This window comes from Macaca fascicularis, chromosome 16 (assembly GCF_037993035.2).
Source record: "Macaca fascicularis isolate 582-1 chromosome 16, T2T-MFA8v1.1".
Lineage (NCBI taxonomy): Eukaryota > Metazoa > Chordata > Mammalia > Primates > Cercopithecidae > Macaca > Macaca fascicularis.
This window is the reverse complement of record NC_088390.1, coordinates 738,190-752,626: the sequence shown is the minus strand read 5'-3', so window position 1 is coordinate 752,626 and position 14,437 is coordinate 738,190. Positions and strand designations below refer to the sequence as shown.

General features: G+C 45.9%; 1 protein-coding gene and 1 long non-coding RNA gene across 9 annotated transcripts in view; one reads left to right on the top strand and one right to left on the bottom strand.

Moving 5' to 3' along the window:
* The window catches only part of VPS53 (VPS53 subunit of GARP complex), a 168,772-nt gene that overhangs the window by 77,975 nt on the left and 76,360 nt on the right, over nt 1–14,437 (top strand). For 7 of the 8 annotated variants that reach the window (XR_012425080.1, XR_012425079.1, XM_015437417.4 and 4 more), the window contains one exon: nt 1,559–1,700. Coding sequence is in view for 5 of the 8 variants with exons in the window: in XM_015437417.4 (XP_015292903.2) it covers nt 1,559–1,700 (142 nt within the window). In the remaining 3 variants the exon portion in view is untranslated. Of the gene's footprint in view, nt 1–1,558; nt 1,701–13,677; nt 13,924–14,437 lie in introns of those variants that run through there. The other variant, XM_074018144.1, reaches the window with a different exon arrangement.
* On the bottom strand, nt 790–14,072 carry LOC135967829 (uncharacterized). The gene is made up of 3 exons (XR_010582098.2): nt 13,708–14,072; nt 13,151–13,218; nt 790–923 (listed from the first exon to the last, which is right to left on the bottom strand). It is a non-coding gene; the product is annotated as an uncharacterized lncRNA (long non-coding RNA).

Sequence of the window (14,437 nt, the reverse complement as noted above, 5' to 3'; positions counted from 1 at the left end):
TCATGTGAGCCTAGGAGTTTGAGACAAGCCTGGGCAACATGGCAAAACCCCATCTCTGCAAAAAATGCAAAAATTAGCTGGTCATGGTGGCAAGCACCTGTATTCCCAGCTACTAGAGAGGCTGAGGTGGGAGGATTGCTTGAGTCCAGGAGGTCGAGGCTGCAGTAGGCCATGATCGTGCCATTGCACTCCAGCCCTGGGTGACAGAGGGAGACCCTGTCTCAAAAAAAAAAGAGAGAGAGAGAGAGAGAGAGAAAGAGAGAGAGAGAAGGAAGGAAGTGAGGAAGGAAGGGAGGGAGGGAGAGTGGAAGGGAAAAGGGAAAAGAAAAGAAAGAAAGGAAAAGAAACACATTGACTCCTGTAGATTTAGAGAACCTTTTAGCCTTGGTTTAAGATCAGTTGAGATTGTCACCTTCTAAATCCCAGTTAACAAAATAAAGAGTGAGTTCCTTAAGAAACTGTTAGCTCATTCCTTTTAGCCTACAGTTCAGCAGACGTGCAAACCGGCTCAGTGAGAAATGGAGCCTGGGAGAGACTGGACGTGTGCCAGAGCCAGCACGTCTCTGTGAGCGCCAGTACCTGCCATTGCTGTCTTGGCTAATGGCAGTGTTGCTGCCAAGTTTCTATTGTTAGAATTTTGGCTAAAATCCTACAGATACATCATTCTTAAATAAACTCAGAGACTCTTTGTTTGATTTCATCATTGATTTGTGTGGGAAGATGATAGCTTAGTCCTTACTAAGAACTCGCACGTCCCTGTTCACCAGCAACTGAGCGTCTGAGACGGAACGTCTGAGTGAGCTGCACCGGCGCTTCTTGGGCAGGGACCAGCTAAGCGTGCTTGTCACTTTTCCCGCAGCGATCCTGTCCCTGGCATGTTTCCAGGACTTACGCCATCCAGTTGAAGAGATGATTACTGGGCCCTTAGGAAGAGACAGGGGATTATAATTCAGTAATTAATGACTTGTGAAATTATATAGGATATATACACTAATAAAAAACTAAGTGCTCCATATGTATTATTATCCAATTCTTCAACAGTTCAAAGATACAGGCAATGTAGTAACCGTGAAAACAAATTACTGGTGGCTCCTGCCTGTCATCCCAGCACTTTGGGAGGCCGAGGCGGGCAGATCGCCTGAGATCAGGAGTTTGAGACCAGCCTGGCCAACATGGTGAAAGCCCATCTCTACTAAAAATACAAAAAAAAAGAATCATTTGAACCCAGGAGGTGGAGGTTGCAGTGATCACACCACTGCACTCCAGCCTGGGTGACAGAGGGAGACTCCATCTCAAAAACAAACAAACAAATAATATATATATAAAATCCATAACCCCTGATTTTTTTTGCCTGGTGGATAATTTCACCTTAAAATTCTTGTTTAGAACATGTATTTCTACTCTCTAGATTTTAGACTAAGCTGGTAACAGACCTCAAGGTTTGAAATGACTACGTACGTTTTTTTTTTCCTGAATATAAGTTAAGGCCATTTACTTTGTCTTCTCTTGAATGAATGAGCAGTTTGTTTGATAGTATTCTTATCTCTTTGTTTTGAAGGACGGAACTTGCCAAGATTATGCGTACCAGAGCGAAGGAAATTGAAGTGAAATTGCTTCTTTTTGCTATTCAAAGAACAACTAACTTTGAGGGGTTTCTCGCAAAACGCTTCTCTGGCTGCACCCTGACTGATGGGAGCCTGGTAAGACCTTCCCTAGGGGGCTGCCAGGTGAAATCAGGGGGTTGGGTGGTTGGGATTCAGTGTTCACTGTGTGGTGACTCTGTCCAGTGGCTTCGGTGCGTACTCCCTCACTGCCGTGATTTCTCTGAGCTGCTGGGAACAGTGATGATAGAGAGCACTCTGTGTGGATTTATCATTTGTCTGTGATGCAGTACCTCATGTTTCTAGAATGCCCTGTCATCGTTTTTCCTAAGTATTGATCCCGTTTTACCGACTAGTAATTTTGTGGGTCAGAGGCCTTACTCGGTCACAAATACCTTATTACTTTATCAGCTGTCAGATTTGGTTACAATTAGGATATGTTTTTACTTTAGGGTTTACCTTTTAACATCTCTGGTGAGCAAACTAGGTCAATGAGTCTCTGTAAACCCCAAAGCCAGGTATACAGGCCTGGGGACTACACGCCTCCATTGGAAAGGTGGAACATAGTAGTGCCGGTTAAACGTTTGTCTCTGTGTAGTCAAAGACCAAGTCCAAATTTTCTCTCTGGAAACCTCTTCTTTTTGGCTTGATGCAGTGACTCACACTGGTAATCCCAGCACTTTGGCAGGCCGAGGCGGGATTGCTTGAGACCAGGAGTTCGAGACCAGCCTGGGCAACATAGCGAGACCTCATTGCTACAAAAAATTAAAAAAAAAAAAAAAAATAGTCGGGTGCACCCCTTACTCCCAGTGACTTGGGAGGCCGAGGCGGGAGGATCACTTCAGCCCAGGAGTTGAGGCTGCAGTGAGCTATGATTGGTAACATAGTGACACCCTATCTCTAAAATAAAGAAAGAGAAAGGAGTAAACCTCTTTTTGGAGGTCCAGACTCCCTGCTAACACATCAATATGCTATCTTCAGATTTCCTATCCACTGGGAAACCAAGTGACTATGTTCTATGGTCATTTCTGTTTGCATCATTACATATGCGTAGACATTGAGCTCCTTGAATGCAGAAATTGTAGCTGGCTCATCTGTCTCCTCGAGTCGTGCAGAGTATACACAGAACCCATGCAGGCAGGAATGGAAAGGGAAAGAAGAAAGGAGGGAGGGAAGAAGATATCCACGTTGAGAGAATCATACCTTTGAATTTTCTTTTAAGTTAGATTTTGGGTTTTTTTAACTGCTGGTAACAATAGAGAAGCAATGTGATTTAGTAGAAAAGTCCTTGGACCTGCAATCGAGAGAGAAGATGCGTGGCCTAATCCCGATTCCACTGTAACGTAGTGAACTGCCTTCCCTGTTAAATGAGAAGAAAGGACTATCCTTTATTTATTTATTTATTTATTTATCATTTTGTTTTTTAGACAGAGTCTTGCTCTGTCACCCAGGCTGGAGGGCACTGGTACGATCTCGGCTCACTACAACCTCCGCCTCCTGGGTTCAAGCGATTCTCCTGCCTCAGCCTCCCGGGTAGCTGGGATTACAGGTGCATGCCACCACACCTGGCTAATTTTTGTATTTTCAGTAGAGACGGGGTTTCACCATGTTGGTCAGACTGGTCTCAAACTCCTGACCTCAGGTGATCTGCCCACCACCTTGGCCTCCCAAAGTGCTGGGATTCCAGGTGTGAGCTACCATGCCTGCCTATAATTTAATAACAGAATATTAGTGAGACTATATAAGACATAAAACCCAAAAGCCATGAAGAAAAGTGCTGAAAGGTTTGACAACATAAAGAGAACAAAATTCTTTTGGAAAAAGAGACCAGAAACAATCAAGGGATTAAAAAACAGTTTAAGCTGGCCGGGCACGGTGGCTCAAGCCTGTAATCCCAGCACTTTAGGAGGCCGAGACGGGCGGATCACGAGGTCAGGAGATCGAGACCATCCTGGCTAACACGGTGAAACCCCGTCTCTCTATTAAAAAATACAAAAAACTAGCCAGGCGAGGTGGCGGGCACCTGTAGTCCCAGCTACTCGGGAGGCTAAGGCAGGAGAATGGCGTGAATCCGGGAGGCGGAGATTGCAGTGAGCCGAGATCTGGCCACTGCACTCCAGCCCGGGCGACAGAGCGAGACTCTGTCTCAAAAAAATAAATAAATAAATAAATAAATAAAAAAAAAAACAAAAAAACAGTTTAAGCTGTATGACACAAACAATTAATACCTAGCACATATAAAGAACTCCTGAAAATCAGTAAGGAAAAGACAACCCATTTGAAAAATGAATACAGAGTCAAACAGACGATTCACTGAAGAAATTCAGTTGGCTAATAAACATGAAAAAAAAGAAAACAGCATATTTTTCCTACATCAGGTTTACAAAAAGAAAAAAAATCAGGTTTACAAAAAGACTAACAGTACAGGATTTTAGTGCTAATATACAGCTTGATACTTTTTTGGTGCATAAATTGTCATTATCAGAACTTTCAGAAATGTAAATATGCGTGTCCTATCAAACAACAATGTTACATCTAAACCGGAAGTCTAAAAAAATCTGTACATGTAGAGGAAGATGCACAAAGAAAGAGGTGAACTCAGCCTTAAAAGCAAAAGACTTGGATATGTCTGTAATGTTTATTATTGAAGAATGGTTAAATAAATTACGGTGCATCCATGCCGTGAGATGCTACACACAGTTTAAAAGTGGTGGAATGGGGGCCGGATACGGCAGCTCACGCCTGTCATCCCAGCACTTTGGGAGGTATAATGTCTTTTATGGAAAAAGTAAAAAGCATGTTTATGTGCGTAAATGTGTAAGAAAGAGGTCTGGAAATGGTAACAGTGGATGTCTCTCAGGAAGAAAGTTGGAGTGAGAGTATGTAGAGAAGCAAAGAAATATTTTTTTCCATTTACTCTGGTATAGTTTTTTGGAAATTTTCTTATACAAATGCATTTACATACTTTATGTGTACTTTAACAACGTTATTTTTCAATTGTTTTAAAATGAGAGAGATGGGCCAAATCAGTGATTTCCAGATCCTTTCTTGTAACAAAATCTAATGTAGAGCCTGGGTGCGGTGGCTCATGCCCATAATCCCAGCACTTTGAGAAGCTGAGGTGGGAAGATCACTTATGGTCAGGAGTTTGAGAGCAGCGTGGCTATCACGACTAAAACTACAAAAAATTAGCCAGGTGTGGTGGTGGGTGCCTGCCAAGATTGCACCACTGCATTCCAGCCTGGGCGACAGGGCGAGACTCCATCTCAAAAAAAAAAAAAAATCGAATGTAGAATCCGAACACAATAGCTACCGTGCTTTGAACATCCACTTGGTGACCCACAGTATACTGAGTGCGTTTACCTACAGTCAGTCACTCTGCTTCATCAGCCATAGGAAGTAGGTGCTATACTCATTTGAAACTTACCCTAGGCCACGGAGCTAATGTGTAAAAACATGAAACTGAGCTACTGTGATTGAAGCAGGGGCCAGGCTGGGACTTGGACCTGGAGTCCCACTCACTTGTTCCCCCTTCACCTTTGTCACCTTCTCTAGCTCCTACCCTTCTGGTCCTAAAACCCTGAGACTTCAGTGGAATTCTCTCTTTGTCCCACGAGGCCAGCCTCAGAGTAGGTGGCGCAGGTGAATCGGGCTGGTCTTTCAGGCAATGGACTGCAGAGTGGTGGTGGCAGCAACCCAATTTTGAGGCCAGACCACAAGGTCCTGCCTACGTGGGCTCACTCATGACTTTGTTAAAATAAAATGCAACTGAAACCACAAAATACTCTTTCTTCCTAGTTGGCACATCAAAAATATGTATACTTCTCTGCTTGCTGACTAATGTTCAATATTGATTTCTTTTTAGTAACAAGGGGGAAAACGGTCACAAACCAGATGAAAATAGCCTTAAAGAAAGTGCAGGTCAGAAAAGGAAGTATTAGCGGGGCATGGTGGTGCACGCCTGTAGTCCCAGCTACCCGGGAAATACTAGCGGGGTGTGGTTGTGCATGCCCGTAGTCCCAGCTACCCGGGAAACATTAACAGGTGTGGTGGTGCACGCCTGTAGTCCCAGCTACCCGAGAAATATTCGCGGGGCATGGTGGGGCATGCCTGTAGTCCCAGCTACCTGGGAAATATTAACAGGGTGTGGTGGGACATGCCTGTAGTCCCAGCTACCTGGGAAATTTTAGCAGGGCATGATGGTGTATGCCTGTAGTCCCAGCTACCAGGGAAATTTTAGCAGGGCATGATGGTGTACCCCTATAGTCCTAGCTACCCGAGAGGCTGAGACAGGAGGATTGCTTTAGCCCAGGAGGCAGAGGTTGCAATGAATTGAGATTGCACTACTGCACTCCAACCTGGGTGACAAAGTGAGACCATCTCAAAAAAAAAAAGAAAAAGATAAGGAAGTAGGGAACAGAGATCCCACTGAAGGAATCGTGCGTTTCTCCTGAGAAGTACAAGGTTGGCTTTAGCAACCTCCTGATTTCCTCTTGCTGGCTGTCCTCTCGGACCTTCCCAAGCCATGCTTCTGCCTGGTTTCAAGTACAGATATGTGCGGCACTGGATTCAGCCCTACAGAGGTCTGCCGGGACAAGCGTGAGGTTTCAGCATTGAGCACAGGCCCCACCTGGGAGTAGCCCCCTGAGCTCCCATGGCCTCTGGCTGGGCAGGGTCCGGAGAGCGTCAGGACAGGCTCTGTGAGCTGGTAATCCAGATAACCGGATGGGAAATAGGTCCCAGTGAAGGATGCTTGAATGACGTTCTTGCCAAGCCCTAGTTTTGTGCCATTCTTCACGCTCTCTGGCTGGGCCCTACGTCCTGGTGATTTTTCTTTTACATTTAGGGAGCTATAGGACCATGGAGGAGCAAATGGCCCTGTTGTATCCGAGGACCAGGGTAGCCTGTGAACCTGGGTCTGTCCCAGGACCTGTCTGAGGAAAAATCCCCCAAAGGCCAAAAGCGCTAAGGGAACGAGGGCAGGGAACGAGGGCAGGGAAGGCCCTCCTGGACAGGCTGAGGCTGCTGAACAGGGTAACCACGTAGAGACCGTGAAAAACTGAAGGAGCTTACTCAAGTTCGCAAAGACAATGCTGTATTGAAAAATACAGGTACAGGCCTGTCAGAGCGGCAGTTGGCCAACTGTCAGCCACCTTCTGTCCTGGGAGGACAGGGCTGGGGGTACTGGTGGCTCAGGCCTGAACTCGCTCAGCCAGAGCCCAGCTCCTGGACCAGAGCCCGGTGTCTCCTGGCCGAGGTGGTGCTCTGGGGTGGTGGTCAGGGGTCAGCTAGGAGCACTTGAGCCTTTTCCCCCAGGTCCTTCCTTTTTGGTGTTCATATTTGAAATGTTTTGGCAGAACCGGTCTGTAAGGCATCCCCTCTTCATTGTTCAGTTGCTCTCGTCTCCTATCAAGTTTGCAGAGTGTCAGGTTATAAATCTGTAGCCGGGAAAGCCCGATGAGTACCATGAGTTCTTTCTTTCCCTCTCTATTGAGTCAGCTGTCAGCTCTCCTCGCCACAGACTCCTCTAAACCCTTCAACTTCTTTAATTCAACCTCGTCCTCCAGACCCTATTCTTTGTGTCAGGTATCACGACCTGGCGATTATTCTGCATTCCAATTCCTGACAAGGGCTGTCCGATATCCTTCAAGGATTTTCTCTTAAAGATAAGTTTCTAGGAGGCAACAGAAGCCCTGTGGCCACTTCATCCAGGTGGGCCGGGCCTTGAGGAATCGGTTCACTGCAGCTCTGCTGTGAGGAGACGTGAAGGCTGTGGCTCTAGGTGATGTTCACACTGGGCCTGGTCCCCACCATCATCTCACTGTGGGCCTTGCACAACCTTCTTCACCTTTATTCTGCGACCCTCAATGGCAGGGACCCTGATGAATTAATCGTGGCTACCGACCATGCTCCCAACACAAAGCAGCCTGGGCAAGGCCGGGAGTTCCAGCTGTCCTGACCCCCGGTCTAGCTGCTGGGGGCCCTGCCTGGAGATTTGCTGCTCCCTGGCCCCTGGTCCCTTCCCCATGCTACCTTGCTTTCAGGATACACTCTTTGGAAAGTCCTTTTTGGCTACCATTTTGTTTCAAAATACCAGAATAAATTATGAAATGAACCAAGGTATATCTTGATACCTTTTGATATATGCCAAATTTTATAGAAAGTTGCTGAATTCCTCAGAAAGGTGCCACGAAACAGGTGATGTCAGCTAAGGAGCCAAAATGTCCAGAGACTCTCCCTTGCTGCCCCTCCCAGGCCATACCTCATCCCCACGCTGCCCCCACCGCCGCCCTCACTGTATCAGTCAGGACCTCTCCAGTCCTTGGCGACAGTGAAACAGTGAGGATGAGCTTGAGGGTGTGGCCAGCTCGCCAGGAAGACCCACCACAGCTCAGCGCCTCCTGACCCATCATCCTTTGCTCTTTTTCAAGAGCTGTGACTTCAACATCTGATAGAACTTTAGACTGAAAGAGCCTCAGGGACAGGGTTTGTTGCTTTTACCGTACTTGACCAGTTTTACGATGTCCTGTGCTGTGACTATTACCGGAGGAGGTGAGCTGCCTGTGCTTTTCCCAGTTGCCTCAACTTCTGACCCTTTAGGAGGAATTCAAGATAGTCTGTAAATTAAAATGCCTTGAAATTAAAAGAGAATGTCTGGCTATGACGTAACTGTATCCATATGCATTGTTAGTGACTTGATGATTAGATTCAAGGTGAACAAATTACATTCAGCCTTCTGCTGGAAGCAGAGTAGATCGGATTAGGTTTTTATAACTGCTTCACTGGACGTTTTTTTTTTTTAAATAAAATAAAAAATTTTCCCATTTTATGCAGCTGGATTTCCCTTCCTCCTGACCATTGCATACGTTGCCTTTTGAAAGAGACTTGTCCTTTGGCTTATAGGGGTCATTTTAATATACATGTATACTTACGTTGTAAAGACAGAAGCTAGATAGGTATAATTGTCAACCGTGCAATTTGAGCATAAGAGCGTATGTAAAAGGCTCACGACTCATGAAAGCCCACCCGGCGTGTTTCACTCTACGCCTTGGCCTTCTGGCAGCTTAATACCTGCGTGAGGGAGGCTGTGTGAGGAAGGGGGCAGGTTTCCCAGCTCTGCCACGGCTTGAGGATGTCGGTCTCTGACAGCGACAGCTTCCCCCACCTGATGCACTCCCTTCAGTGTTGGAAAATATTTTATGGATACTTTACTGGTGCTAAAGAAGTGTATTCTTCCATTTGAATAATATCCTGAGGGACGATTAACTTTTGTTTCTGAGAAGAGAAGAATACAGGATCAGGATAGAAAATTTGGAAAGTATAGGCGAGAATAGAGAAGCAGGGAAAAAAAGTCATCCAAATCAGAGATGAGGATTTGGGTATATTCTTTCTATGCATTTTACACAGTTGAAATTGTATTCTTTAAATACATTTTTCTCTGCTTATTTTGTTTTTAAAATTGAGATGTAACTCATGTCACAAAATGTCACATGAAATTTATTGTTTAAAATATACAGTTCAGTTGATTTTCATATATTCACAAGATGATGCCACGATCCCAGCTGTGCAAGTCCAGAACATTCCTGTTACCCCAGAGGAAATCCCTCCTTAGCAGGCAGGACCTTCAAGTTCTCTTTCCCCAGCCCTGGACAATTAGGAATCGACTTTTGTCTTTATGGATGCCTGTTCTGGACACTTCACATAAATGCTACAATGCCTGGTTTTTGTGTCTGCCTTCCCTGCCTCTAGACAGTGTCTGCAAGCCTTACCCATGTTGTGGCGTGTGTCAGCGCTGCATTTTGATGGCTGAATAGTGCACCATTGTGTGGGTGATGTACATAGCGAGCCTAACCCATGTGGTGGCGTGTGTCAGCGTTGCATTTTGATGGCCGAATAGTGCACCATTGTGTGGGTGATGTACATAGCGAGCCTAACCCATGTTGTGGCGTGTGTCAGCGCCGCATTTTGATGGCTGAATACTGCACCATTGTGTGGGTGATGCACATACTGTTGTCTCTTCATCAGCCGGTGGACATTCAGGTGGTTTCCGCCTTTTCACTGCGTGAATACCGCTGTATCTGTGCAGGTTTTCACTGTGTGAATACCACTTCCATAGTGCTGGGATTATAGGCATGAGCCACCATGCCCGGCCTTTCTAACTTCTTTATATATTCTGTCGTATATCAGACATATGATTTGCAAATGTTTTCTCCCATCTGTGGGTTGTTTTCACTCTCTAGATAGTCATTTCACAGGATTTCAGTTTTGATGAAGGTTAATTATCTTTTTGTTCTTGCTTGTGTTTTAGTGTCATATCCAAGAAACTATTACGTAATCCAAGGCTACAAAGACTTACCTAGGTTTCCTCCTAAGAGTTTTATAGTTTCAGCTGCTACATTTATATCTTCCATCCATTTTGAGTTATATCTTTGATCTATTTTGAGTTAATTTCTGTGTTAATTCACACACACATATGAAAATATGCTTCATATGTCACAGCTTAAGTTCTTTCTCAACCACAGAAAGAGTTTATTCTGTAGATACTCAGTAATTTCCCCAATTATTCTTTTCTCAAAGGACCCTTAGTTTTTTCTCACTTTTATAAATAGGGCTATATGAATATTTTTGTCTACTAATTTTATATACTTTTGAGATTATGTTTTTCGTCTTTTCTCTTCTCTCTTCTCTCCTCTTCGCTGTCTCTTACCCAAAGGAGTGAGATTATTTTCTTACGACACTAGTGGAATTATCCGGTGAAGTTGTGAGCATTTTCAAGTTTCAGCCTCTGCTTTAAACTTCTTTCTGTTCATCTTCCTTTCTGTTCTTCCAAATGTAATTAAGAGCGAGAAGAAGTGGTGCCTCCTTGTTTCAGTGCATCTCACAGTGTCAGTGTGCCATGCCTAGTATGAAGGGGTAGCTCTGCCAAATAGAAAAAGCAAAGCAATCCAAATTCTTTTATTTTTAATTACACATTTCTACTTCTAAGTATATGCCCAAGGGAATTAAAAACATATGTTTGTACGTCCTACACAAATGTTCATGGTAGCACTATTCCCAATAGCCAAAAGGTAGAAACATCAACAGACAAGGAATAACCAAATATTCTCCGTACAGTGGAATATTATTCAGTCATAAAAGGAATGAAGTGCTGATGTGTGCCCTAAGCTGGGTGAACCTTGAACATACCGTGCCGAGTGAAAGAAACCAGACACAGACGTCACACATAATATGATTCCATCTACATGAAATATCCAAAGAGGCAAATCCGTAGAGGCAGATGGGGCTGGGAAGGGGAAGACTGGGAAGTAACAGCTTCCCAGGAACGGGTAAGGGTTGCTTTTGGGGGTGAAAAATGTTCCGGAATTGGTGGTGATGGTTTCACGACCTTGTGAATGTCCTAAAACCACTGAATAGTAAATCACTTTAAAATGTTGAATTTTATGTTATATGAATTACATCACAATTTAGAATTAAGGGCTTTAGAAAATAGTGTATGAGTTTAGTTATAAATCATCTTTTCTCTTCAGATAAATATTCTGTCTACAAAAAAAAAAAAAAAAAAAATCAGCAGTGGGCCAGGCATAATGGCTCATGCCTAAAATCCCAGCACTTTGGGAGGCCGAGGCGGGCAAATCTCTACGGCCAGGAGTTTGAGACCAGCCTGGGCCACGAAGACCCTGTCTCTACAAAAAAAAAATTTTGGGCCGGGCGCGGTGGCTCAAGCCTGTAATCCCAGCACTTTGGGAGGCCGAGACGGGCGAATCATGAGGTCAGGAGATCGAGACCATCCTGGCTAACACGGTGAAACCCCGTCTCTATTAAGAAATACAAAAAAAAAACTAGCCGGGCGAGGTGGCGGGCGCCTGTAGTCCCAGCTACTCGGGAGGCTGAGGCGGGAGAATGGCGTGAACCCGGGAGGCGGAGCTTGCAGTGAGCTGAGATCCGGCCACTGCACTCCAGCCTGGGCGACAGAGCGAGACTCTGTCTCAAAAAAAAAAAAAAAAAAAAAAAAAAAATTTTAACGAGCAGGGCATGGTGGTGTGCACCTGCATTCTCAGCTGTCGGGAGGCTGAGGTGCAAGAGTCACCTCAGTCCAGGAGTTCCAGACTGCAGTGAGCTGCGACTGCACCACTGCACTTCGTCCTGGGTGGAAGAGTGAGGCTGTGTCTCAGAAAAAGAAAAAAGAAAAAGAAAAAGGAGCTATACATGCCTATTAAAAACTCAAATAGAAAAAAATATTTTAAATAAACATCTCTTCTTAACTACTGTATATCCCTCCCCCTAGAGGTATCCACACTGTTTAATACTTCGGGGTGTATTTTTGGCTCTTCTGCAAGCATGCTTGTGCACATATGCACAGGCTTTTTGTTTTGTTTACAGAAAATAGAAAGTGCTGCCCATGTTTCTGAAGAGGATTGTACTGAGGGCCTTTCATCTTATCAGCATTTACCCACAGAGACTTTCAAGCTTCCTCTTTGTACAGGGCCTTGGAAAAGATGAGAAATTGAATCGGGAAGGCACTTAGGATCTAGTAGGAGAGAGAAATCTGCACATAACTGTCACAATGTCAGTGGACATGGCGGTAGCAAGAGCGTGGCCCCAGAAATGGTGGACGCCAGGTGTGTGTACCCTGGGCTTGCAATCTGGACTGTCAACCAAAGCCCCCCAGTTATCTCTTTAAGGACAAATTAGGAATTGGGCTGCAGTAAAGCATTTATGGCATGAGAAATGCAGACATTGAGGAACTTTCATCTCACAAGTGAAAGCTTTCTGCTCTAGGGAAAGGAAGAGAGTCTTAAATTTCAGAGTTTCTTCTTTGATAATTGGACGTGTCCAGCTAGGGCCTCACACAGGGATTTGTGTAGGCAGATGAGATACGGATGTACAGCTGACTGAAGCCAGACTTTCCCTTCCTGACAGTGAATTAGACAGCCTGACTGTCCTGTGGCCTGAACTGTTTTGAAGGTGCTGGGAATCCCCTGTGATTTAATCAGTAGGAATTAACTTGCTATATGAAGAATTTTGCTTTCCTGTATCAGCTTGAAATCAACTGTCATCATAGCAAAAAGAATGAATTCTTTCAAAATTGGAAAGTCATTCACGTCTTGGAAAATTTTTGGCTTTATTTAGCAGCCTCAGAGTTCATGAAATATGTCATTGAGTCACTGACAACCTAAACCCCCAGTTGTAATTCTCTGTGGCCCGTGACCGCTGCAGAGCAAGCCTGAGAAGCGTGATCTGTATGGCTCTCGGCACAGACGGCTGCGTTATGCAGTGAGCGCTCCCTGCTAGGACTTGTCTTTCATCTGAGCAGTTAATCCGAGCAGTCATGTAGCCCCCAAACTGCGGGAACGCGTATCCACACCTGAGGGTTTTGGGGCTTTTGTCAGTAGGGAGGTGGGCGGTACGTGCGTGGTTGCAGACTAGGGAAGAAGGGAGCAGCTCAGTGTGCCTTTCCACTTAGAAAGTGCAACGTTGATGGGCCCTTTGCTTTCATTTCTTAGAGGGATCCCAAAGAGACAAAATAGTTGGGACAAGGTTCCACTTACGGTTAACAGAAATTCTTTTGACGAGACTTTTAACGCTGCGTGCCCGCGTCTGTCTCTTCTGTGAGCTGCTGTATTGAGAGAAGCACAACGGTTATGCCTCATGTCCTGGCTCACCCTATTAGCTACCGCTGAAAGCTCCCCCTTGCTGAGCCTCGCCCTCTGTGCCAACAGCACGTTAAGCTGCCGCGTATATTCAGTCACGCATTGCTTAACGGCAGGAATATGTTCTGAGAAATGCATCGTTAGTTTCATCACTGTGCAAACCTCGTAGAGTGTGCCTGCTATAACCTACTCCAGCTGCCCCCAGCCTTTTTGGCACCAGGGACTGGTTTTGTGGAAGACAGTTTTTCCACAGGTGGGGCTGGGGGTGGGAGTTAGGGGAGGGGGATCGGGGGATGGTTTCGAGATGAAACTGTTCTGCCTCAGATCATCAGGCATTGGATTCTCATAAGGAGTGCGCAACCCAGACCCCTCCAATGAGCGGCTCACAGCAGGGTTTGCCTGAGACCTGACAGGAGGCGGAGCTCAGGCGGTCATGCTCACTCACTGCTGCTCACCTCGTGATGTGTGGCTCGGTTTCCTTATGGGCCGCGGACTGGTGGCCCAGGGGTTGCAGACCCCGGCCTACTCCATCGTCTGACTCCAGTATAATCTAGTGGAACCGCCGTCGTACCGTGGCCCGTCATGGGTGGAAACATGATGGTGTGGCACGTGACTGTGGCGCTCACTCCTGCCGCGCACGCCTCATCCCATCCTCATGGCAGCCATACGAGGTGGGTATTCCTGTCCCTTCACATTGCAGGTAGGAGAACTGAGGCTGGAAGTTAAACAGCACACCCCATGGTGGTGGAACCTGGACTCGAACCCAGGTCTGTCAGATCCGGAGCCTGTGCCTTGCCACTACACGAGGGTGCCCCATCTCAGTTAAGGCACTGTCAGCTGTGCAGTTGCTTGGACCAGAAAGTGGGTGTCCCTTCACTCCTTTCGTTCCCTCACCGTCGTTCTCACTCTCAGCAAAGCCTCCTGGCTCTGCCTCCTAACTATGCCCCACATCTGACGGACGCTTTTTTCTGTCCTCCATCACCAGCTTAGTCCGGTTCCCCATCAGCCCTTTCCCGGAACACTGTAGCAGCCTCTTAAATTGGGCTTCCTGCTGTCACTATAATCCGTTCCCCCACAGCAGTGGACTATTTTTAAAATCCAAGTTAGATCACATCACTTCCCTCTTGAAAACCACCAGCGACTGCCCAATTGCAGTGAGAAGAAAACCGACCCTTACCATGGCCC